The sequence below is a fragment of the Grus americana genome, chromosome 9, assembly GCF_028858705.1.
Source record: "Grus americana isolate bGruAme1 chromosome 9, bGruAme1.mat, whole genome shotgun sequence".
Taxonomy (NCBI): domain Eukaryota; kingdom Metazoa; phylum Chordata; class Aves; order Gruiformes; family Gruidae; genus Grus; species Grus americana.
The window spans coordinates 17,456,907-17,481,520 of NC_072860.1; the positions used below are offsets into that span (position 1 = coordinate 17,456,907).

Below are 24,614 nucleotides of genomic sequence, written 5' to 3' on the forward strand. Positions count from 1 at the left end.
ACCATCAAAGAGCATCTGCAGTCACTGAGCTGAAAAGTTCACCAGCTCCTGCCCAAGATATTTCTAACGCTCAGAATTAGGAAATGCAAGTGAAAGCTCAGCCACGCTGCTGATTTTCCAAGTCAGTGAGTCAGGGAAACTCCCTGTTATTTCACGCTATAAAAAGCAGACGATGCACACAAGGATGTGGGGGGTAGGACACGCAGAGCCGTGCCTTACCAAATGACTGGTCTCATTAAAGGAGGAGTTGTGCATCTCCCCAGAGGCAGGAAATCAGGATCCAACAGACTGGAGTCATGGCTCCCTCCTAGCACAGGGAGACTAAGGTTAAGCAATCCTCAAACAAAATAACCTCAAAATGTTAAAGCACTGAACTCAGAAGCACATAGGGAACAAGCAGCGCAATGCAAGCACCTTTGCAGAGGTGATTCAGAAGCTACCAAAAGTGAATTAAATCCTTGTAAGACAGTAAGGATCCCATGGGATGCATAAGACCCTACAGATACCCAAAAGCCAGCTGGTTCTGGGCTGGAACATGGTGCATGCTGAAAAGTATACAGCAACACAAGGTTGAAGAAACAAAGACCCATATAGTTGGCTGCAGGTGGCAGGGATGACGAGACACAGTGCAGCTAACCACTTTTCAGCTTGAACTGGACTCGTGGGTTAACCCTGAATTAGCGGCAGGGTTTGCTCCCCTCCCATTGACAGAGCCTGAGCCTGGGCTGCCACGAGGGATGGCAAAAACCTGGGTCCCAGCTACCCTCAAGTTCCCCATTTCAGCAGGTGTTCAGAGCAATACTGAGAAATCTGCTTGTTTTTTCCTGAATAAAAAGAATTTTCTTTTGCTAGTGCTAAAGAAAGCCTGACATGGGGTAAGGCCAATTCACTTCTCATCATAAAACCACCCCAACTTACAGGAAGGGCAAAGTGAGCAGCACACCCCAGAGAGGTCACAGTACAGGAGCACAGCTTCCCCTGCAAGAACGACACGTGCTTCTGCTCTCCTGCTTTAGCAGAGCCTGGTTCCCCCAGCCAGAAGGACTTGGGGTGTTTGCAGGGGCCATCGCTGGTGGAGCACCAGTGAGACCGCAGCCCCGTTCCTTTCCTCCCTTAAAGACGACCTCTGATCCAGCTGCCAATTTTAGCCAGCAGCTCCGTAAACTTGGCGCTAGGTTTCCTTGCTTTACCACCACAAACTCTATCTTCAAGTACAGCGACATCAACCCGCCATCAGGAACTGTTCCAAATATAACTGAACCTTTTGCACTGGAGTGATAAGAGACAGGATCCAGCCTTGGAGCAAGAAATGGCTTAATGCCACTGCTAATGACAATGACGGGGAAATGCTGCTTGCTCACCCAAGGCTTTCTCAGCCTCTCTGTGCCAGCAAGGGTAGGAACTTCTCTTGGTTCAAGTCAGCAAAGGTGACTCACAGCACAGGCAGGGAGCTATGCCGCTGAGTCAGGTGAACTTCTTTATTTAAAATAAAACCAATCCCTAGTTACTTTCCAAAACAGATTCACACTAGCTAACATTAAAAAAAATAATAATCTTGTCTTTCTCGCAAACAACATCTGCTCTGTGTCTGCCTGTGCTCTGCAGGAGGCATCTAGCAATGGCCGCTTGAACTGTCCTCTACCTGGAGGAGTCTCTTGATCTTTCTTAACACACTGAAGAGGTCAGGCTGAGGACGCCAAAGTCGTGGAGGGCCTTCCGCCAGATCTCCAAGGACATTCCTGTGCCGGCTGCCGGTTCCTCCTGCAGATCCCGAAGGCACCGGTAACCCACCGCTGCGCACAGCCTGCTCCTGCCCCGCCATCCCCAGGTCTCCCAGACAACCAGCAGCCTCTTTCCTCCGGCTCCCTCGCCTGCTCCTCCAGCAGGCTCGGCACTGCTGAGAAATGGGATTAAAAGAAAAGCAGGCCTCGTGCAATTCATCTGCAGCCACGCGGAGCAGCTGACAAGGCAGAGGAAGCCAGAAGAGCTCTGCCAGCCCGGCGGGTCAGTCTGCAGTGTCCAGACAGGGAGAGCCGAGCAGGCTAGCTGGGAAACCAAAACACAGGGCTGCTTGCACTGGTGCTAAAAGCTTGCACTGGTATAAAACTGGGGGCACAACCACAAAAGGCTTCCCCAGCCCAGAGCTGCTGCTCACCGGGACAGCCTTGCTCTGCACTGACAAAGGATGAGGGAAGAAAATAGGATTAAAGGTGTTTTTTAGCCTTCTCCCAGCAGGGCATATAGTTTTGCCTGCTCATCCTGGGAAGGCCTCCCACAAGCAGATGACCACAACCTGCGGACCAGGGATACTGTCCATCAGGTTTTGATCTGCACAGGACCTGCAATCACGCAGGCAGCCAGAGGCAGCGACAGGCAGAGCAGACCCCCATGGCAGCCCATCTCCCTGGGACCAGCCGCTCACTCTCCTCCATCGCTCCCGGCACCGGTTCCCCTTAGGGACCCTCTCCTCTGGCCCTGCCGTCCCTGGGAGCCATGCCGGTGCCAGAGTCAAAGGTGGCAGCTCTTTGCTAACCTGCCTGGCTGACCAACGGCCCCCCCGCTCCCCCCGGGACTGCTGTGTCCTCCACACCAGCTGCCCGCCGCTCCAAGGCACCGAGCGCCCCGTTCTCTGCCCCGGCGTTACAGCCCCTGCTCCCCAGTGCGTTTCAGAGCTGCTGCTTGGGAGGAGAGACAGCAAAACCCAGCGCAAGAACCTCATTTTCCTCTCCTGCGCTGGCAGAAGGATCGACTTCAGCAAAATAACTTTTGCGTCTGTGTTTCTCATGATCCATGGGAAGACGGATCCAGTGACCTCTATCCTATCGCTATCAGTCATGGCCACAATCTGTAGTGAAATGGCACCTCACCAGGAATTAAAATGCTAAACCATTTGCACAAAGGACAACGAGGCTGTGCAAGACCCATGCCAGGATCCTCCCCAGTGCCCCAGCAACAGCCAGCATAACAAGCAGCCCCCCTCGCGTGCCAGCATCGGAGGGGACGATGCCCTCCTCATCCCCGGGGGAGTGCTGGGGGTGACACCACATCAGCCCTATTAGTCACACAACGGCAGAGTCTGGTAGTGCAGGACTTGCACTTGCAAAGGCAAGAAAATGCACAAAGATGATTCTGGAAAGAAAAAGAAGTGAATGCAGTCAATTCCTTTTATCCTTCTGAACCTGCTGAGTCTGAAGCATTAGCTAAAGAGGGCGAATAGCTCAAACCTTGCAAATCAAAAGGCACCCCAAACCTGCGCTATAGCTTTAAAAGCACCGGTAGCATTTTCCTGGCTGATACTGCTAGCTGAGCCCCTCAGATAAGGAATGCTTCTCTCCCATATCAAGTTTCAGCTGCTCCTTCCTCCCCAGCCAACACTCCCATTGCCATCCAACATCCACCCTGCGCTTACAGCACCAGGACAAAACCAAAGCACAAAGCGAAGGCTGAAGACATGCAAAAACCCAAAGTAAATAGGACTCATCATCAAAACACCTCCAGGGAACGACGTCTGCTGCTTTTATAAATGCTAACAAGAAAAACCATGCCTAAAGCATAAAATAAGACCACGTAGATAAAGCCACCACAGCACGGCCTTTCTCACCGCCAGCCACGTGCAGGCGCAGGGCCTCGCCTTTAGAAATAAAGAGAAGCTAAAGATTTATTTTCAGCACCTGGAAGGGGCGATGCAGCCATCTGCCAGGAGGAGAAGGAGACACGATCCAAGGAGCGAGCTGCAGAGCCACCGAATGGCAGCGTGACATCAGGGCGGGATGGTTTTGTGCTTAAGGTGTGCGAAGCAGAGGCTGGGCAGCTGCTGTCTCCGCCACAGCTGACGGAGAGTTGCTGTGTCCCACCATAGTGGAGGCAGAACATCAGGTACTGAGGGCACACGGCTGTGGCTGTCAATGCCCCTTCAGCTGCCGAGCCACTTGCCCAGGGCAGGGAGCAGAGTGATGTGCTGGCCCTGGGCAGGTGAAGGTGGCCACAGGCAGCTCTGACAGCCCTGCTCACCGTGTGCTTCCTCCCCACGAGGGACAGAACCGGGGGCAGCCGGCATGCTCTGCAAGCGCCGATCCCCACCCGGAACGGGGGGGGGGTTTGCTTCCTCCCAGATCGCCCCCAGGTACCCCGGCATCCGTGCCCTGGTGCTGGGTGTGCACACACGCCCTCGCACACACAGCACACGAGCTCCCAGGGGCATCCCGGGCACCCCCCGCGCATCCCCGGCGCTGCCCAGGCACCAAGCGCACACTGGCACTGCCCCCACCCGTGTTCTTGCACGCACATCTCGTGCTCCCTGCCGTGTCCTACGTACCTGGCACAAACACCCTGTTACCCCCTGTGCACACACAAGACCCTGACCCCACGCGTGTCTTGCCTCTGGTGCCAGCACACACCGTGCGCCCCTCAGCGCGCACACGCTCCCCACGCCCCCGGCACAGAGACACACGCAGATCAGTGTGCCCTGCCCACCACGCACCCTCCATGTCATGCCTCCCCCGCGTGCTCACGCAGGCCCTGTCCCCCGCTACGCTCACACCTCCTCGGCGTGTCCTGCCCCCACACACTCACCCACCGGCGTGTCACCCACACGCACACGTGCCGCACCCCCGCGGCGAGCCGGGCCTCCCGCACACGCGTGCACCGCTGCTCCCCTCCCCCGTGCACCCTGGCGTGCCATACCGTGTCCCCACGCGCGACCCCTACCTGCTCTCCGCGTGCCCCTCGCGGGGCCCGACCTCCATCCCGGGCACGGGCGGCCCCGCCGCCGCCGCCGCCCGCCGCCGCGCCACCGTCACGTGGGGGCGAGCGGCCGCCCCGCCCCACCGCCGCCCCGAACTACAGCTCCCGGCGCGCACCGCGGCTGCCCGGCACCCTCCGCGCGGAAAGAGAACTACGGATCCCGGCATGCACTGCGCGCGGTCGTGCTGAGGCGGGGGTCCGGCGCCATGGCGGTCGTTTCACCTCAGTTTCCCGCCCTTCAGCTCTGCGCTGTCCTCGGCGTCCTCCGCTTTCGCGACAGCCCTATTGCCACCTCCGTAGAGCGAATGCCCTGTGAGTCAACGCCCTGTGTGGCTAGGTGAGGGGGAAGCAACGGGCCCTCAGGTTTCCTGTCAGGAGCGGCTACCGGCGCTGCAGCGGGGCGGGCGAGGCAGGCGGGCCCCGCTGCGGCGGCCTCCGGCCCGCCATCACACCTATAGGTACGTACAAACAGGTGTGTGTCTTTGGCAGAGGCTGCTGTAGGACCCCGGGGCGATACGCTGTTCTCGCCGTGCAAAAGTTGAGTTGCCGATCGGGTTACTCTGTGAGTAAAGTGTTTGCGCTGGGGTTTAGCTGCACCACAGTGTAAAACCACAATAATCGCTAACTGAGATAAGCACTTACCGAATCCTGCTTCAGAGATGATGAGAAAATTGCAGTGGCAAGAATAAAACCCAGATAACATGTCCCTGAGAGACAGCTCATGCATTGAACATACCAGCAGAGACAAAGGGAAAGACGTTTCTGTTCTATTGCCCACAGTAAAAAGGATGTGAAAAAGATTGCAGAACTATATGTACTTTCCACTAAAAAGCAGTGAAATGGAAAAGGAAAAAGTGATGTTGCTGCCATCAAACTAAGAACAGTTAATGACAGATTATTATCAGAGACAAATATGCCTCCAGAGTTGTTTGATGCCTCAGAAACCACAGGTAGTCTTTTGCACGGTGGAAACTTCCTATAACTGATAGTTTAATGATACATACATGCTGCTCACTGATGCTGTGTACATGAAGACGCACCCCTTGACCTGAGACTTTCTATGTGGCTTATCTTACCAGTACAGTACTTCAGCAGCATTTGGGGAAACAGGGTTCTATGCTGCTTAAAGTAATAACAACAACAAAACATTTTTCAGAAGGCACTTAAGAGACTAGGACTCCCCACACATTGTAATTTTATACAAGTGTGGAACAACAACTCCCAGCATGGTGGTCAGTCACGCAGAAATCTTGCATAGAGCCACTGATCGCAGGGGTTGAAAACACTGGCTGGACATGGCATGTTTGGTATCAGGGCATCAGACTATGTGTTAACTCTCACAGTAAAAATATTGGAGAAAATCAAACCATCAGGACTACTGTGATCGTTGTTAGATGGTCGTGCCTGGTGAAATGGAGCATGCAGATGAAGATGACAGATCTAATTTAGCTCCTAAATCAGGACTTATAAGATTCTTCTAGCTCCACGTATCAGAAATAGCTTGGATGTTGCTTAAGAGTGATTTTTTTAAAATTTCTTCAGAAAAATCTCTCCTTTTCCCCTGCTTGTTTTTGGAGATTAATCCTCCAGTGTAAAATTTGAGGAGTGCCAATAGAGGTCAACGATTTTAAATGTATGAAAGCCTATATGTGTCCCTTTGCTAAACAGCAGCAGAATTTGGAACCTCACAGACCCGACTGCTGTTTGGGGAAGATTTGGGTGACATAAAGTCTGTCACCGCCTCAATGTAATTTCTTTACTTATTAAAAGTACCTCACAGAGAAGGCAGAATTGGAAGTCGATTTGAAGTAGATGCCAGGCAATTTCATGTTAGGAATAAGAAGCTATTTTTAGTAGGGGTAGTGCCTGCACCTTGGAACAACCCCCCAGGGGAAGCCAAGACCTCCTTTGGAAGGTGCACTTGAATAGCTCCCCTGTTTCTGGGATCAATGCAGTGTGATATTCCACAGCTCACAACATACAGCTTGGCCTAGACCGTCCCCTCTGGCTTTAAGTGCATTTAGTTCCTGATTCTTTGGGTGTGGCTTCTGCTTGGTAATTGTAACACCTCCTCCCAGGAATTTCAGCCAGGATGTTCAGCAGGTAACATCTAGTTTGTAATTCCCCCAAAATGTACGGGAACAACAGGGGTTACTGGGCAGCCAAGCCGTGAAGTCTCATTTTTGTGAAGAGACAACTGGTGCTCAAGAAAAGTCTGGGAAAGGCCCAGGAAAGAACCACCCTGAACGCTGACTGCAGCCCCTGGATGCTTTAGGCACACTGTCTTACAGTGGATACAAACTCAGCGGGGCTGCAGTTACACAATACTTTATAAAGTACTAGTTGTTATAGCTGTCAGGGCCACATGGAACCGTTGTCACGGGGCTAGACGCTGACACAATCCTGAGAGCTAGACAAAAACCCAAGAGCTCATATTTGCACAGTTGTCTCCATGATCCCCACAGCATTTCAGCCATTTTGAATGCAGAAGAAAAATATTCTTCAAATCAGAACCTTTGCCTGGTTTTCTGCTGTGCTCATCAGCAGACAGCTGGTATCCTGTTTGGATAATAAATGTAACACGTGGATGTGGTACAATCTGGATTTTGTCTGCTTTCCACCCGTCACAAGGGCAGGCAGCATCTGCCACCTTTGCAGTTAGCATATTTGTTTTGGGTAAACAGAGCATTTGTTTCTCAGTGTGACACAGTCACCAGATGGAGCTGCACCCTATAGCGTCACAGGAATTTGGTTTAAAGTTGTTTTTTTAAAATACATCTTTTATTTGACACCTCTATTATTAGTATTTATTGGTCATATGGCAATAGCATCTTCTCTTTAGAAATGTAGCCTGACTTTAAGAACCTCAAGTCCCACTTGTCATCAATCACTTGTCATCAAATCCCACTTGTCATCTGGAGGAAAATGCATAAATCATCTAATCTGTGGCTCCAAGAATCCATGTCTGAACTTGTGCTGCACATGGAGAAGAAAACGGGGTGGAACTCCACCTCCAGCACTGCAGTCACGAGCTCCTCCTGCTCAGATGAAGGGAAAATCTCTCACTCGCTGGAGGTGTCCTATGGCAATAACTGAGCCATTCTCTTCTAGCCAGCAGAAAGCAGCAAGAGGAACATCTAAAAACATGCTATTTGCCTTATTTTAAAAGGAAAGAGATGCATAAAGAGTGTAAATGGAGAGAACAAGGCCTTGTAAATGGTCTGTGGTACAGAGGCCAGAAAGCCTCAGCTCTCTCCTCTTGTTCTTGCTTTTCATGATAGTACTCCTAGAAAAATCTCCAGTTCAGCAGTTAAGGGGCAAAGGCCTGTACAGTATTTTGGTGCAGGCGCCCCCCAGCACAGAACCGTGCCAGGGATCACACACGAGGAGTTAGTTGCGTATTGGGTACCGAGGATATCGCAGAGTATTTATTTTAGCAAATGAGCATATGGAGTACGTGGGTAGTTAATGAAATGTGGGAGTGTTCCTGCTGCAGGGAGTTGTGTGTGAGGTCGTGCGTATGGAAATAATTATTCCTGCCCAAGGGCATTCGCAACATAGTCCCTGGAGTCTCAGTACTGAGCTCCCCTTCTCTGGAGGCAGTCAGTCAAACCCTAAAACAAGCTGTCCTTTGGTCATATTGCAAAGCCAGCTGAAGGCCAAGGGCAGGGAAGCCAACTTTTGCATGGCAGCCTCAGCACAGCACCTGGAAGGAAACTCAAGGAGATGCAGACAGTAGTGCCAGGGGACCACTGTGAACAGGGGAAATTGGTACAGATTTTCCTTTCGCCGTTGATTGCCTGGGTTCTGAAGGAAGTCCAGCCTCTGCGGTCACATGTGCCCATCTGCTCCTTCCCTTACTATCTCTGGAACTCACTGAACCAATTTCAACCAACTATGAGCAAGACTTAGAGATTTCAAAGATAATTACAGTCCCTTAAATTTAACAAAGGGAGTGCGGAATGAAGGAAGTGCCACTGTGTAAAAAAGAGGTAGATCCCAGCCCTGTTACAACTCGTTTAGGAGCAGCCAGCTGTCCACTAGGTATGTGCGTAACTGTTGACCCACCAACAATACACACAGCTCCAAAGAATGCAAAAATACAGGAAGGAAAAAAAGGCTTCACTTGATTCCTTGTTCAAAAACCACGTTGTTAATTTCTTTTCTGAATTTCTGAATCATGTGATTCTGACCAAAAGCTGGGTAAGATAACAACTCTGAAAAGAACCCAAAGAAAACAAAACCTCAATAGTCACACTGTTTTGGTTTTAAATAGTAATTTTAAGCCTGGTTTGAACAGGAACCTGGTTTGAACCCTGCAGTTTGACATTTGGAGGCATAATTCTGTTAGAAGCTAGCCTGCATTGGTTTAGCTGTTTACAGAACAGGTTATTTCTCAACTCCGCTGGCATCGCAGGCAAAGTCATCTCACGTTCAGGTTCTCAGCTGAACACCCTTTCCCCTAGCCTGCAACGTTTCAGCAGTCAATCCGCTCTCTGGCCAGCCCATGGCTTAAGGCCCTGCGGCACTACTGCCGTGTCCCCCAAACCCCGGGCCGCACGGCACCCCACCACCACCACCCCCCACTGCTTCCCAGCGCCCCCCGCCGCTCCCCGTCCCCAGGCCGATGAGGCTGGCCGGCCTTCGCCCTTTCTAAGGACACCCGCTGTCGGCTGTCCCTGCGGAAGCCCTCCTGCAAGCGACCGGGCCGCCCGCAGCCAGCGGTTCCCTGCGGGCCCTGCCATAGCCCCTCGCCGGGCCCGCAGGCCACCCTGCGCCCAGGCGCGGCGCTGCAACCGCCCGCCACACCCCGAGACAGCCCCCCAGGCTCTGAGGGGAGCGGGCACGGGAGCCCACCCCGCGGTACCCGGGCAGCCGCTGGGGTGGGTGTGGCAGTGCAGGCGCCACGCGCGGCAGCTCTGAAGGCGACGCGGGGGGGGGGGACAGGGCCGGGACGCCCCGGTCGCCCCCAGCCCGGACCCCCCGCCCGCCTCCGCTGTACCTGCTCCTCCCGGCCAGCAGGGGGCAGCGCGCCAGTTCCCGAGCGGGAGGGGAGGAAAGAAGGGAGGCAGCTGCTCTCCTCGGCGCAGGCGTTTGCTCGCTAGGCTGATAAGAGCTTACTGCGCATGCGTGAGTGCCAGCGCCTGGGCGGGGAGGGCTTGCGACGCATGCGCGGGGTGCGGCCGCGCATGCGTGCAGGCCGCTGGCTGAGGCGGTGAGGGGAGGAGGCGGTGGTCTTGCGGGGAGCCATGAGCGGGTTCGGGGCTGCGGCGCCGCTTTCGGGCTCCTCGGCTGCGGCCCGGAACGGCAGCAGCGACAGCCTGGAGAAGATCGATATGTCCCTTGGTGAGGAGAGCGCCGCGGGCCCGCCGCCGTGGGGGAGCGGGTGGAGGGGCGCGGGCTGAACCAAGCGCTAGGGCCAGGGGGGCGGTGGAAAGAACCAACGGGCTTTTCCGGGCACCGGCGCGGGCGGAACCAACGGGGGGCGTAGGGAGGCGGCCTGCGCCAAGTCGGGCGGGAGAGGGGGGCCAGGACCCTACCACAGCTAGAGCGCGGCGGGGGGCGGAATGCGAGGCAGGCTTCGGGGGCCTGTGGGCCCGTCGTGGCAGGGACGGGAGGCGAGGTCCGGCGGTATCTCCGGGAGCAGCGGGGCTCCCAGGGGTCTGGGCGCGGGGGTTCACTGTCCGTAGCTAGGGAGCAGCCGGGTTCAGCGGGGTGGGTTCACTTTGTTCTATCTGGGTGTCTGGAGCAGGCCGAAGACCGGGGCGCAGTGTGCGTTTGGCGCTAGTCAGGCCCGTGGTGCTGGGTGGCCCTGGGAGAGCGTCCCAGGCTTGTAATTGCAGGGGCGGGGATGGTTAGGTTGCTGCTGAGCCGGCCTTGCCTTTTTTTCTTCCCAGGTTTGGAAGTTGATAATGGGAAGTCTCCTTTGTAACTCCTCTTCAGTACTTTACCGGTCAGATCAAGTGATGTTGGCTCTACCGTGTAGTTTCCTGTGGCAATCTACCTCCATCTCCCCCATCCTCTCATTGGTTGTGTGCGTTAGGAAGTTGCACAACCTCATTACAGATCCACAGAGCTGCGTCTCTCAAGTGTATCTGAGAACTTGAGGTCCATGCTATATATATTTCAAAGAGTTATCTCGGAGTAGTTCTGTTCTGGTCCTGTGTGCTGAGTCCTCTTAACAGTTGGGGACGTATTTGGTGCATTCCTGGAGTGCATCTTCCAGTTTAGTTTTATCCCCCCCAAAAAAATGGGGTCGTATAGTCCAAGACTGGTCCATGACACTACCAGAGCATGGCAGATAGGTGCTATCAGGAGACTTGCTTCAAAAAGTGAAATCATGATGTGAATTAGAATGTTAATGCTAGACTCAGCCTTTGTGGACCACCTTAAAATAAGAGGATTTGTACAATTTTTCCTTCTGTAAATGATCCAGTGGAGTTCTTTGTTTTGGAAATGGAGATAACTTGTGAAATGATGTTTAGAGTATGTCTGAATGTGGAGTAGCATTACAGCATTCATATAAATCTATTTTTACGTATAGTTTAGCATACTGAATCTTTGTTTCTAAGGCTACCAAGATTAATAGAGTTATTGATTCTGAGTAGCTAGTTCTATTTTCGCATATTCTGATGTTTCTTACTTGGCCAAATTAACCTTTCAGCCACTACTACATGTCCTGGACGCTGACTAATAGCAGATTGCAAAGGACTGATGATGTGTCCTGGTGACGTTTTGTTAAGAAGCTGTTGTGAGTGGGTGTGTCCCTTAACTTGTTTCCTTGCAAGGGTGGCATTGCATGAGAACAGTGTCATCCATGGCTACTGTCCCCATGTCAAAGCCGTATGGTCTGGTGTAGAGCAAAGGTGGGGGGGGGGGCAGGACCCTACCACAGCTAGAGTACAGTGGGGGGGCAGAATGCAAGTTCCACATCTGTCATGATATCAAAAAAATTGACACAACATTAATCTAGGCAATCTTAAGTTCTCGATTTTAACGTTAAATACTTTCTCATGTAGTAATAAAGATTAAACTTATTTTTGTTGCTAGTGTGTTACATGCAACTCATCTGAAGCTAAGCTTCCGGTCTGGTAATGTTCCCAGATTATTCTGCTGTTCTAGCTGTAGTTTTGATCTCCAGTGTCAGGCAAGATAGGAGAATGCTTCAGAGTGTCTCAGCTAACAAGCGTGTGATGTCCTAGATATCCTTCATTTCCCCAAGTAAGATAATAGCTGAAACTTAAGTTCTTTTGTTTAAAAACTTATAGCCCTGTGTGCAGCAACAGCTAAGTTGCAAAAATGAGATTTAAGATGGAGCAGATGAACTGCGAAGCAAGGATCCATGCTCTCTGAACGTGGTGGTTTTGTATCACAGGTACACAGAAATGGAAGCAGCCATTACACAAAATTAAGTATTCTGCTCTAACAGTTTTGGAAGTTTTGATTTTTGTTGAACATCACTTTATTAGTGGTGCTAAGTTCAAATAATGCTCCTAGTTGAGTACTGCTGTGGGCAGTGATCGTTTCTGTTATTTTCGACCTGTATACCATTTTGAAGTGGCTTTGGTTTCCTTTGTCGTGTAAAAAAGATAGTTTGGGAATCCTTGCTCCAGGGATGATCCCTTTGGTAAAGAAGATTCTATAGAAATCAAACCCCAAGTGACCTTTTATCAATATTCCTTATCCTAATAGATTTTTTTTCTGAATATTCAATCATTTTTGCAGCAAAGTAAGCTGATTTTCTCTTAGCTTTACTTCAGTAGGATACAAACCACTGGGTAACACTGTTGTCTCATCTGGGTCCATTTGAACTCTGTTAAACACAGTAACCCTGTTCCCATCTCTCCCTGACTTGGAAAAGGATGTCCATGTGTTTGTGGTAGATCTCTGTCGAAACATAACATTTTTATCAGTTGTGCTTTCATGATGTGGATGCAATAAACATAATTTTACATTTTCCTTTATGGTGTTTTTGTAAACAAGCTGGCAGTCAAATAAAAACATGCCACACCTGTTGCTTTACTCTTACATCCTGAACCAGCTACCTGATCAGTGAAGGAAATCAAACTGGTGTGCCATGAGTTGCACTTGACAGACCTGCTCTTCGCTTTTCATCAGTCTATTATTTACACATATTCTTAAACTGATAAATAATTTATTCCACATTGTTTCCCTGGACAATAGATAAGGTGATTGTTTTTGATTGTAGATACCTGGGGAGAGAAATCTTGCTTGCTTTTTTCCCATCGTCTCAACCTTGGTGATTATATGAAGATAACTGATAGGCTGAGTTCTCTCTGTGTGATTTTTAAGTAACAGAATGAAAGAACTAAGGCTTGAGTTGGCATTTTGTTTAGGATCTGCAAAGTCTGTTAGTGAGGTAGGATTACCTTCTCTTTAATGATATACAAAAACTAACATCGTTGTTCAGTTTAAAATTACGTGCTGGGCTGAATGCCACAATGTTGGATGTTCTGGATATAGGCAACTGCTTCTCTCTGGCTAGGGCATTATATTATAAAGGAAGTATTGTAAGACTAACAGGAACTGGATGTTCCTTAGAGATACTTCTGGAACCTTAGCTTGTATATGCTGGCTTTGGAAGACTAAGCGGTCTATTTCCTATGACTCCAACCTGCCTGGGTTTTTCCTTTATAACTAGAATATGTCTGTAATGTGACAAATTTTCTTTTTTTATTTTCTGCTTGCAGATGATATAATTAAACTGAACAAGAAAGAAGAGAGAAAACAATATTCCCCCAAAATGAAAAGAGGGCTTCAGCAGAACCGAACTCGACAGTTCAGGGCACCAGGCTCCAAGTGGGGAATCCAACAGCAGAAAGGTATGTATGCCAAACATGTGGATTGCACAATTTTTTTTTTTTTTTTGAGCTGAAATGTAACCTAATGAAAATGTATGGATTGACATGGTCAATTCAGTTGTCTTTCAAATAGCATCATATACAGTTTTGATTATAATTCAGTTATTTGGGATCTATTTATGTTTGGTTTTGGTTCAGTATGAGAACAACATTGACATGTTTGGCCAATGAGGACCTTGAGTGCTTGAGGGACTCTTTTTGATTCAAGGCAGGATTGGCTTTCTTTCTGATTTTTTAAATTTATTTTAATTTTAGAAATTGTGTTGATACTTTGTCCGTTCTCCATGATGGATAGAAAGCATGCTTATGCCAAAGCTGTATATTAGGAAGTGTGGAGGCCTTGCCAGAGCTTAGAGCTTTGTGTAAATGAGCCAGCGTATTTATATTTGCTAGGTAGAATTCTCCTAGTAAGCCTCCCCAAAAGAGCTGTTATTGGAGAGCCTAATGCTGCCTCTGGCATATATAAGTGCATAGTGCAGAGTGGCCGAGTCAGCTTCTCTTGTTAAGAGCTTGGGATGCAAAGGAAGTACCATGTCAGCCTTCTTAAGCCAATTTTTTTACTTTGTGGAATACAAAAGTGGGGAAAGAAAATCATATAGGCAGGGAACAAATAGAGGAAAAGTGCACAATAACAGCTTTACTGTAAGTTCCCTGAGTAACTGTCAGGGTTTTTTTTGATTAAATGAGAGTCATATTCTAAAATGATTCCCAGGTTTTAGTCCAGTACGTGGCCAGCACCTGCTTGAAGTGTAGGCTGATTTTGCTTATGTTTAATTTTTAAAAGTACCTTTTTAGCACTGGATTATCAAAATACGGAAAAATAGTGTCTAATCAGAAAGCTTACCACCTCAATCCAATCTAATTAAATGTCTAATGTAATACATGCAATTTCTTATTTAGTAGCAATTTCTTGGTTAGTGGCATTCATTTAAAACAAATAAACATTTGTCCGGTGTATTCACAGTGCTCCCCATATTATCTATGTTGTTGCTTAATATTTGTTGTAGCAGGAGCTGGTAGTTAGCATCTTAGACACAAATGTCTCTGGGGATTAGTGGAATGTCATGTTGCTTAGGGCTCAGAGAAGTTTTGGTTTTTATACAGGCCAACATAGCAGTGTTACTTGATTTGTGCATCTTTAGTAAATTGGTGACAGTGGAGGAAAATATTTTACATCAGTCAGCCCCAAGTTTAAGAACATTTGTGTAGATTAAAGAGTAAGTGAAATTAAGTTGTAGATTATCAAACATGTAGGCTTCTATTTATGACTGCAGTTGTCAAATGCAATTGTTCATGATTCAAAGGGCACAATAGAAGCAAGAGTTGGAATTCAGAATTTTAGGAGGAACTTGAGCTGCAAATATAAAATTCTAAATACAACCATCTTGGCAGTTAATTTTCTCTCTTGGAACCTTCCGTCCTTGCCTGCCCTTGTTCTAGGAAAAAGCAAACTTCCCACACACACCCCCAAAATTGCCAGATTCATGACATGTTGAAACGTTGTGAATAGCTTTAGCTGCTCCCTCCTATACAGCTCCACACATTTTCCCCCACTGAAAGGAAACCTCATTTATATTGGTTTTTTGAGCAGAAGATATCATTAAATAGTTCTTCTGAGCATTTTAGTTATTAGTAGCTTATGACCAATAGATTTGTCGCTGCTCCATTGACATTGAAGTTATTCTGAGAAGTAGTAAATTCTCTGTCATTTGTGGACAGCTACAGAAACCACAGATGATCCAACAGCATTCAATTCCTTGTGGTTTTAGAAGTGGCTGCCAAACTCTCTGGAAAGAAGCAAGGAACTTCAACTGGGACTCTTTTCAGCTTTTGAGGGGAGAAACAGAGAGAAGAACATTGTTCATTTAAATAAAAGTTGTCCTTGGTGATACACAGAATGCAACTGCACAAAACCCTCTGCAGCAGAGCTGACTTTGAGGTTGTCATTTATTTGAGTCCAGAGAGCTCATGAGGTCCCTTTCAGCCTAAGTAACCCTGTTTCTCAGCTTTTCTGTCTGAAAAGAAGATTTGCTAACCATCCACAAAATGTGGGCACGTAGTTTCTCCATGGCAAATTTATTGAAGCTAGGTTCTGACCGATGGCTTACCTCATGTGAATGGCTCCTGTCTCATGAAGAAGCACAGATTTATTGTCGATGCTATAAAGTCAGATTTGTCAAAGCTAGATGTGTCCGTTGCTGTAAAGCTGAGTCCTTAGTCTTAAATTTATCTTGCACTCTGAGGTTCTAGAGGGGACGATAGCTGGGGATAAAACTGAAACATGGTCTGTATTCATAGCATGAAGCTAAATGGCTCCAGACAGGGTTAACCAAACCCTCATAACTGGAGATTTGAGATGTTTATACGACAGACCTCAGACTTACACGCCTTGGATATTCAAAGGCTGCTTTCAATTCTCAGTTTCATCCAGACTGCCATGCAGACTTCTAATTGAAAACACTATAAATGTGATGTAATTCATATGCTGTTTAATGCAGTTTGTGGGCCAATTGCTATGTTCTTTTTTCTTAAGTAATGTATTGGGAACCACTGATCTAAATAAGTAAGCTTTGAAGTTGGTATTTTTTTTCTCTTTAAATTAAACTGGTAATTTAAAGTTTGCTGAATGGGTGAGGAGCTGGGGTTTTTTTTGTTTGGTTTTGTATTATTCAGCACTGGATGAAGTTCCATTTCCGAGTATTTTGGTAGTTTTCTATGCCAGAATGACTCCAAGTTGTCCCTGTAGACATGTCAAAGAACAAATTTTCAACAGAAATTAATGCTGTGAACTGGAGCAGAACTGATCTATATGAGAAGCTGATTATTGTTGTGCTAGGGCTTGGGCCAGACCTGCTAAAATAACTGAATGACCAAATTGTCTTCAAGTCTAGTGATAGCTTCTGCTCTAAGGCTTGAAGTGTGCAGCCAAATAACTTGCATTGCCTGCATAGCATCTTAAAGCAATAAGCTGCTTCTTTCAATAGGAATTGTTGAACTCTTAATGCTTGTTGCAGGTTATGGTAAAAATCGTTTGGGACGCAGAAAGAAGATAGCAGGGAAGAAACGTTCTTACGGAGTTATTACTGGCTTGGCAGCCAAGAAGGCAATGGGTTCACGCAAAGGAATTAGTCCTTTGAACAGACAGCCACTTAGCGAGAAGGTAATTAATGCAATTCTAGTGGCTCATGTAAGAGCAGATTAAAAGAATGAAACATAATGGCTTCAGAACCGTGCTACTGAGATATAAAATGGAGACATCTGGTACAACCTTTTATTGAATTTGGGATGGTTTAGCTGAGTTTGTTTTGAGGGGGGTAGTTAATGACTAGGTTTGAAAGTTTTCTAAGACTTAATTGGGTAGCAAGTCATGAAAATTGAAGTATGGAGGTAATTACTATATTTTTACAAGAAAAGCTCAGTTATTAACATTTCTTGTCTTTGCATTGCTTTGTTACAAACAAATAATTTGGCCAATGTGCAGGTGTTAAGCGTGTGCCTGTTACAACAACAGAAGTTTTTGCAAAACGCTTAACTCCTTTAGTAGGCTCCCTCTTCTGCACTCCTCCAGTGCACTGTTGCCTGCTCCATTTTGTTCAGTATTGTAGAATGGGGGGTTGCTTTTGGATTTGTGAAGAAGACTAATTTTAAAGATGTGTGGAGCATGTGTTTTGTCAGATTAGGGAGATATAGTAATCAAAAAGTGACTGCTAAGCTATGTGGTTTTTTTGCTCCTGGTAACGAGGGGAATGTAGAATTCATGAAAATGTAGAAGATATTTTCAAATTATACTAGACTGTGAAAGGTAGGCAAAGCCAAATGTATTCTATATGCAGTTTGTAAATGGAAATTGAAGGAAAATGTTTGTGTGTATACAGTATGCATATATGACACATTTATTGGGTTTTTAAGAATGCACAGCGGAATTACCCAGTTTTGAAAAAGAAAACAAACCTACAGAGACAATCTGAAATGCAGAGGAAACAAGCTCCAGCCCTCAGGAGGCCTGCCTCGCTAAACAGAAGGTAAAATAGCATGTCTGCTTCCTGAACTCTTCTCAACAACTTTCCATAGCAAGTCTTGTTTGACAGGACTGAGTTCAAGAGAAGATGGTAGGTACTGGCCATAATAATACGGTCAAGACTATCATGTATGAAGTTCTACAAATCTGGAAGCCGAGCGTGGGACAAACATGGTCTCAATACAAAGCCAGATATTTATTACCATGTAGAGCATTCGGGAAGTACCTCTATTTGTGAGCGCTTGGTATTCTGCCTTCATATAGATCATAGGCAGCCTACATGGAAATGGCCAACGTGGGTTTCAGTAGCTTTGAAGCGACAGCCATGGTTTAGTGAACTTTCTAAATAAAATGCCTTTGTGGAACGTGGTGCCATCTTCAGTTTCATGGAAGCTATTGCACATTTTATTTGTGCTGGAATTAACATGTCTGTTATGAACTGCATCTTAACTGGTCTCCATGGTGAAAATTTTCATGTGACACTATTGTGGAAACTGTAAACAAACTTTCTTTATACATATCAAGACTGCTCCTTTTTTTTAATCTAATCAGCAATATTTAAAGTGTTGGGGGATACTGAGCAAAGTAAAAAGCAGAATTAATAACCATAATGTCCTGTGATGTAGGAGTGCTAGGCTTCTATGTAGCAGAAGTGATTTCTCTATGAGTAGCGTGTTTTGTTCCTAGTAGATGAGAAGCTCATTGCAACTGAAATGTTTGGCCTCAGAGGCAACAGTTCAGAGGTCCTTAGGGATGTATTGGGCAGTTTCCCAGCTTTCATAGTGGTCTCTCTAAGGTGTTATCTGTGGAGCCTTTGATAACTATATTTTAATAAATATTACAGGAATAACATGCCGTCCACTTTTGCCAGAATTGGAAACAAACTAAATCAGCAGAAAGACACTCGTCAAGCAACTTTCCTGTTTAGAAGAGGCCTGAAGGTAATAAAAGTTACTGAAAATAACAACAAAATTGTGCCACAGGTTCTAAGCTAACCTATAACACTGATATTAATGAATCATCTTTTGAGTATCAGATCGTGAGTAGAAACTTCAAGTGGACTAGGAAATAGGCACGGGTTCTTTTAGGGAAATGTACTTGTCGTCTTCAGTTACTGTAACCCATTGAGTCTTGCTTCCTGTTACAGTGTAGCTGGATTGTTCAGAGGGATGTGGAACTTACGGAGTGTTTGGGGGTAGTTGCAAGGTATTCATTTGTCCTTTTAAAAGGAAATGTTAGAAAGCACTGTGCAGCTTTTAAAATTTGCCTTCATGTGAAGGATAGAGCAGAAATGTTTTAGAATCTGATTTTTTTTTGTTTTGTTATTTTGGTGTTATTTATTTAAATTATTTTGGTTACTTAAGGATTTTTTGGTTATTTTGAGTATGATCAAGAGAATAGAGAGTTTGCAGTGAATGGTAGTGGTGTTGAATGGTTTTCATTTGTGCCCTCATTCTACATCTGCTGTCGTTGTGACTGTAAGTAGCTGCTGTCTTCCATCCACATGGATTGCAGAATTACAGACAGGATCAGGAGGAAGAAAAACAAAACCAAAGTCCTTCAAAACAGCAGCAGGACTTAGCAACATATGGGATATTATGTATGTTAACATTCATCACATTAGGAACTAGCCAGGTTTTTCTTGCTGGCCTGGTAACATTTTGGTGTATCTTGGTAAAGTGTATGTTTGCTGACATAGTCCTCAAAAATGTTTCCATCTCTTTATTGGTTAAGTTAGTGTCATTGACAATTTTGTTTAAATCATTTTGTGTTCTTAAAGTAATTTCTTTGTGTACAAAGAAACTTTAAAATTCAAAGTGTACAAACAAAATTTCAAAGTGTACAAACAGCTTTAAAATTCTCTTTTGAACTTATGTATTTCCAGCTGCTACAATGGGAATTGAAACAGTATGCAAATCCAGTGTCTGTATTGATGTGTTTTCAGGTGCAGGCCCAAGTGCAGTCAACAGATGATCTTGATAATCAGACAGTAAAGAGAACTCGTCAGTAAGTATTTAATTTAGAAAACTTCAGTTTGCTTACTCGTACGATTCTCATTTTAGTTCTGGCTTCCTGGCTATGATAATTGAATGATTTTTTTTTTTTCTCTGTAGGCATATCAACTGAGTGACAGTGATCCTCCCCCTATTCTTAGTTATTTCCTAAATTATCTTCTAATTTAACCAGGAGGAGTTAGTTTGCATAAGACGCTTGCAGGAATGAGGGGGAAGGTGATAGCTTCAGAGGATCAGACTAATCTCTACCACTCATGAATACTGCCTAGAGTGGAAGAAAAATACAAATGTCAACGTTCTCCTGAGCTCTTGATGTGATTTCCATTTTATTTAATACATGTATAAGCCTATGGAGCAGTTTAGAAATAAGGCAAGTCACAAGGTGGACACTCAGCTCTCCCTCCACGTATTCTTCCCTTATCATTCTGTGTCTGCTAGGCTCTTCACAACTAGTTTATTGGTAACACAACAGGCTGAGCAAGCAGTGTACACCACAGACCTGCAGTCTGTCATCTCTTTGATTTGCTGTGAGGATGATTTTGGCCCCATCTGTGGCAAGGAAACTGAATGTTTTTAAAAAAGTAAACATCTCAGTTTATGCACACCTTACCAGCATGTGGTCTAATACTTACCTGGATAGATTTAGATAATGTAAAAGATTCAAGAATCAGTAGCCAAGTTTCTTGCAGATTGTTTGACTGCATGTGGTCTTTGTACTGGCCTATATTCAGAAAGCTTGTACATTCTTTACTAGCCAGTGTTTTGGACAAACATTTAAAGATACTCTGACAAATTTCTGCAATGTTTTTGTGAGTGATTTCTGTGTTTTCAAACTAGATGGCGAACTTCTACCACAAGTGGAGGGATTCTGACTGTGTCTATTGACAACCCAGGAGCAATCATAACCCCGATGTGAGTTTTCAAAAAAGTTCTGAAATGTTCTTAAAATCACTGAAATTGCTGTTCTGAGCCATTTAGCAAGTTCCTTGCTGATAGTATTTCAGGTGACCTCAAGGTCACGCCTTCTTGTGAAGACTTTTAAATCTGGCCCTTTTCTGAGTGTTTCTGAGCTGTGTTTGAATAAAATCACAGTTGAATTTCACAAGGCATCTCCCAGTTAGGAGCTCGATGTGGTGGGCTGGTAGATTTTCACCTTGTCTGCCTCTTCCAAATCAGACCTTACTGCAGCTGTTTTCCTCCCCTATATGATTGAAAATGAACGAGCATCTAGTTAATGGTAATAGTTCCTCCTTGATTAGTAAAGATAATGCTAGAGTTGTGCTTAAAGAAAGCATTACTGTGTTTTTGGGAAGTTCACGGTACTGTTGTTTCATGAGGTGGTGTTTTGGTTTTTAAATCTCTTTGAGTTGCTTTTTTCAGTAGTGGCATTTTATCTGTAAGGAAGAGTGTACCAATTTTTTTTTATTTATGGGAATAATTAACCACAAATTATGTTATATATTATATGTTAATATATTAATTATATATTAATATATGTTATATTATTATGCATTTTTCAGTAGGATTCAGAGATAAAAGATAAGATTCCTGTTGGGACACTTGCTATCTGATAACAATAACAAATGCTACCCTTTTATAGCTCTACCTGACTTCTGCCTTCTTGAATTTGTGCCCTCCAGCTATTCAGCCAGCCTGATTAAATGGCTTAATGAAAAATTCATACCTCTATCAGCATTAAGGCTTTATTGCATAAAACATGTATTCACTGTGTCCTTTGTAACATTCTTCTTTCACAGTTCCCAGAAATTACGATTAACTCGTACTCCTGTGCCACCATTTCTGATGAAGAGGGACCAATCTGAAGAGAAGAAGATTCCCAAAGGGGTTCCATTGCAGTTTGATATTAATAGTGTTGGAAAACAGGTAAATGTTGTTTCTTTCCTTAACTGTGGAAGTAGTTTCAAGAGAGAAAAAAGCCAGTGAGGCAGGAACTTTCCTCCTAGGCTCTCTAGTGACAGAAAGAGGGAACTAGTGACTACTTCTTGTTTTCACTTCCAGTTCTTCCACTGACTTGCTATGTAACTTCAAGCAACTAACTAAACTTACTGTTCCTGTTCCTCTAGTTGATGTCTTGTATGCCCACATGCTTTAAATGGGATTTAAATTGTTGAATATTTCTAAAAGCCTTCTGGTGTTCCTGCTGTGCTTGAACCAGCAAGTGTGTGTAATTCAGGGATGAGCTTCTTTCAGTTGTATAACCTGCATGGAACCCTGACAGCTGAATTTATAAGGCAACTTTTGCTATGCATCTAGGAAAAAAATTTCAAATGTGGTGACGTAAGGGATGAGGGTGTGGGTCTGGATTTGTTCCTTCCATGAATAAGCAGTATGTCAAAAATAGTCTACTGCTGTATTGTAAAATTAATTGAAATTTTGGACAAGACTCCAGTCTATTGCCTCAACTGGATGGACTGGAAAGCAACCTGCGTTAACATGGTTAAAGTGCTGCGTTTGTTGGAGTTGCATAGAATCTGTATGGGGAAATGAGTGCAGTGAAAGTTCCCTTTTCAGTCTGTTTGTCCTCAGTTTAACTTAGGCTATTTTGAGTAGACTTTCAGTCTTGACACTGTGTACCATGTGTTCTTAATGAATTCTGAGGAATGCTAGCTCTTGATGTACAGTCCGATCTGATTTTTAAATGGTGCAGTAAATTGGGAAATGATGAAATCAAATTAAAGCTTTTGTTTTTATCTGAGGCAATTAAGAAGTCAAGTGATGATACAGAATGAGGAAAAAAATATTCTTGTTGCCGTTACTTTGATTAAATTAACCTAACATCTTTTACTTTTGTGGTGAAATTACTTTATTTTTCAGACAGGCATGACGTTGAATGAACGTTTTGGGATCCTGAAGGAACAGAGAACAGCACTGTCTCAGAACAAAGGAAGCCGTTTTGTAACAGTGGGCTAACCTGACAGATGGACTTGAGGACTGGTCCCACCTAACTAAGAAACTGAGATAAAAGTTGGCAGAAGAATACAGTGTATGTCACTGAAATTCTCCAGACTTCTTGCTAAGATGGTGGCAGAGCAATCTATCTATATTACTTTTCCTTTGAATGGTAAAAGACACATGCCCTGAGGGGAAAAAAGTGGGGAAACTGATCTGCTGGAGTGGCACCATCACCTGGTTGGAAAAGATTCTGTTGCCCAGCTGATGACCAACACTGATTTTTGGTTCATCTTGCAACCAAAACACAAACATGAATTTTAAAAGTGGTTTTTGTTTTTTGTTTTGTTAAGGAGTATTCAGTATCTGTTCTTTGACCCCTCTGTTATGGTAAAGATTGTGTGTTTCATTATAAACACCATTTTAGGGTTTTTTAGGGTCTGCCTATGAGCTTTCCTTTGGACTGCAGTTTGGCACAGAGCCTCAGTCCATGAATACTTTGGTAGTGATGTAGCGGCGTTTTTCATGGGAGCATTGGTTGTACTTCTTTGTGCTTTTGAAGTTCAATTTTTTTTTCCTTTCTTGACAACTAAATGTTTTGCGTCCTCAGTTTCACAAATAAAGCTGTTAGCTGAGACCCAAAATATGTAATTGGGATGGAGACTATTCTACTCTTATCCTTAAAAGTGGTCCAGATCATATTGGAGGAATACTGTGCAGGCAGTAAGAGAATAATTTATATTGCAAATAGCTCAAGTTCATCGATCTCCTCTGTAAACGGAGTATGTCTGTCTCCTATTTTTTCTTAAACTTTTGCTTTCTATTTCTTTTTGTAAGGTTTTTTTTTTTTTCACAAACTTAATGCAATAACTTCACATTTTTGAATAATTTCATAGGAATAAATGCAACAGTTCACAAGAAAGTCAGTGGTACGGTAGAGTTCCTTACCCTCCCAGACATAAGATTCTCATCTTGCACACCTTGCCCCAGAGGGTTTTCTCTGGCTCTTACAAATAGCTGGAGGCAAGCAATCTAATGGCACTTGTTTGTATATACCAAAGAGAGGTAAGATGTGAAGGTGATTGGAAGGGGTCAGATGTCTTGAAATTGGCTGAAACTGGGGAACGCTGCTGGAAGAAAGCCCTCAGTTTGCCAGCATGTGTAAGACATTAAGTAGGAGTGTGTAGTCGCTTACTTTAAGCTTAGCTTTGTGCATCAGAATCTGCAGGATGGTTAAAACTGGGGCATCCTTAATGTGAATTTATAATCCCTAAAAATGAGGCACCTGTTCAGAATTGCTTCCAGACCAGGAACTGATGAACTTATAGAACACTGTTCTATAGCAATGAGATTTAGGTACAGTCAGGTAAAAGAATGGTTGGCTTGCTGCATCCAGAAACGTTTATGGTGTTTGAAGTGGGTTTAATTCCTTTTATTGTTCTTGAAGAATTTACATTTGACTTCTTACAGAGTTGGTTTCCTTGCATTTTCATCTAAAATTCCAAGTTAACTAGCATTTACTAGGAACTTCAGCGTTGAAGAGCATTTGACAGTAGAAGGGCTTTTGTTCATATAGCAGTTTTAAAGTCAGAGTGCATCCTTGATGCTATATAGTACTTAAACCCTTATTTTTAATGTTAAAAAATATACCTTAGGAGAAGCAAACTAAACATAATGGTGTTAAGGTTTTTTTCTTAATTACTAGTAGGAAAATTTTTTTGGAAAAAATATCCCACTGTTAGAATTTGAGTAGATAATGTGTTGTCAGTCATCCTGTTTAGTGTATACATTTTCCATGTGCCAGGATGCAACAAAAATTCTTTTGCATCAACATAGATGCAAAACATTGATGCAATGCATCAAAAAATGCTAGTTTGTATTTAATGAGAAAATGCTTTACACTGTACCTTTTGGTATTTTTTGGAGAAGTTATTACATTTGATCTATTCTGAAGCTGTTAATTTTTTTTTTTAATAAAAAGTTACAGGTTTCATATTGTCTTGTTCCTGTTATAACCACCTGGGCAATATATTGGTTATGTGAGTT

At 45.0% G+C, this 24,614-nt stretch overlaps 2 protein-coding genes across 12 annotated transcripts in view; one reads left to right on the plus strand and one right to left on the minus strand.

Annotated features, from left to right (window-relative positions):
• Positions 1-9,846, minus strand: part of RUBCN (rubicon autophagy regulator) — a 32,768-nt gene extending 22,922 nt beyond the window's left edge. For 4 of the 5 annotated variants that reach the window (XM_054834652.1, XM_054834650.1, XM_054834651.1 and 1 more), the window contains exon 1: positions 4,708-4,931. In XM_054834652.1, the coding sequence (XP_054690627.1) occupies positions 4,708-4,910 (203 nt within the window). In that variant the 5' untranslated portion in view covers positions 4,911-4,931. Of the gene's footprint in view, positions 1-4,707; positions 4,932-9,745 lie in introns of those variants that run through there. The other variant, XM_054834653.1, reaches the window with a different exon arrangement.
• Positions 9,847-9,927: 81 nt separating this feature from the next.
• Positions 9,928-24,558, plus strand: FYTTD1 (forty-two-three domain containing 1). Of its 7 annotated transcripts, XM_054834659.1 has the most exons (11): positions 9,953-10,089; positions 10,641-10,696; positions 11,408-11,502; positions 13,455-13,586; positions 16,640-16,785; positions 17,535-17,647; positions 18,488-18,584; positions 19,589-19,650; positions 20,496-20,570; positions 21,416-21,542; positions 22,494-24,558. In XM_054834659.1, the coding sequence occupies exons 4-11, from the start codon at positions 13,508-13,510 to the stop codon at positions 22,587-22,589; spliced, it is 795 nt and encodes a 264-aa protein (XP_054690634.1). In that variant the 5' UTR covers positions 9,953-10,089; positions 10,641-10,696; positions 11,408-11,502; positions 13,455-13,507; the 3' UTR covers positions 22,590-24,558. The 7 variants fall into 7 exon arrangements, with proteins under 7 accessions (XP_054690633.1, XP_054690632.1, XP_054690634.1 ...); XM_054834661.1 differs by lacking the exon at positions 11,408-11,502; XM_054834658.1 differs by lacking the exons at positions 10,641-10,696; positions 11,408-11,502 and having other exon boundaries at positions 9,928-10,089; positions 22,498-24,558.
• The last annotated feature ends 56 nt before the right edge of the window (positions 24,559-24,614 follow it).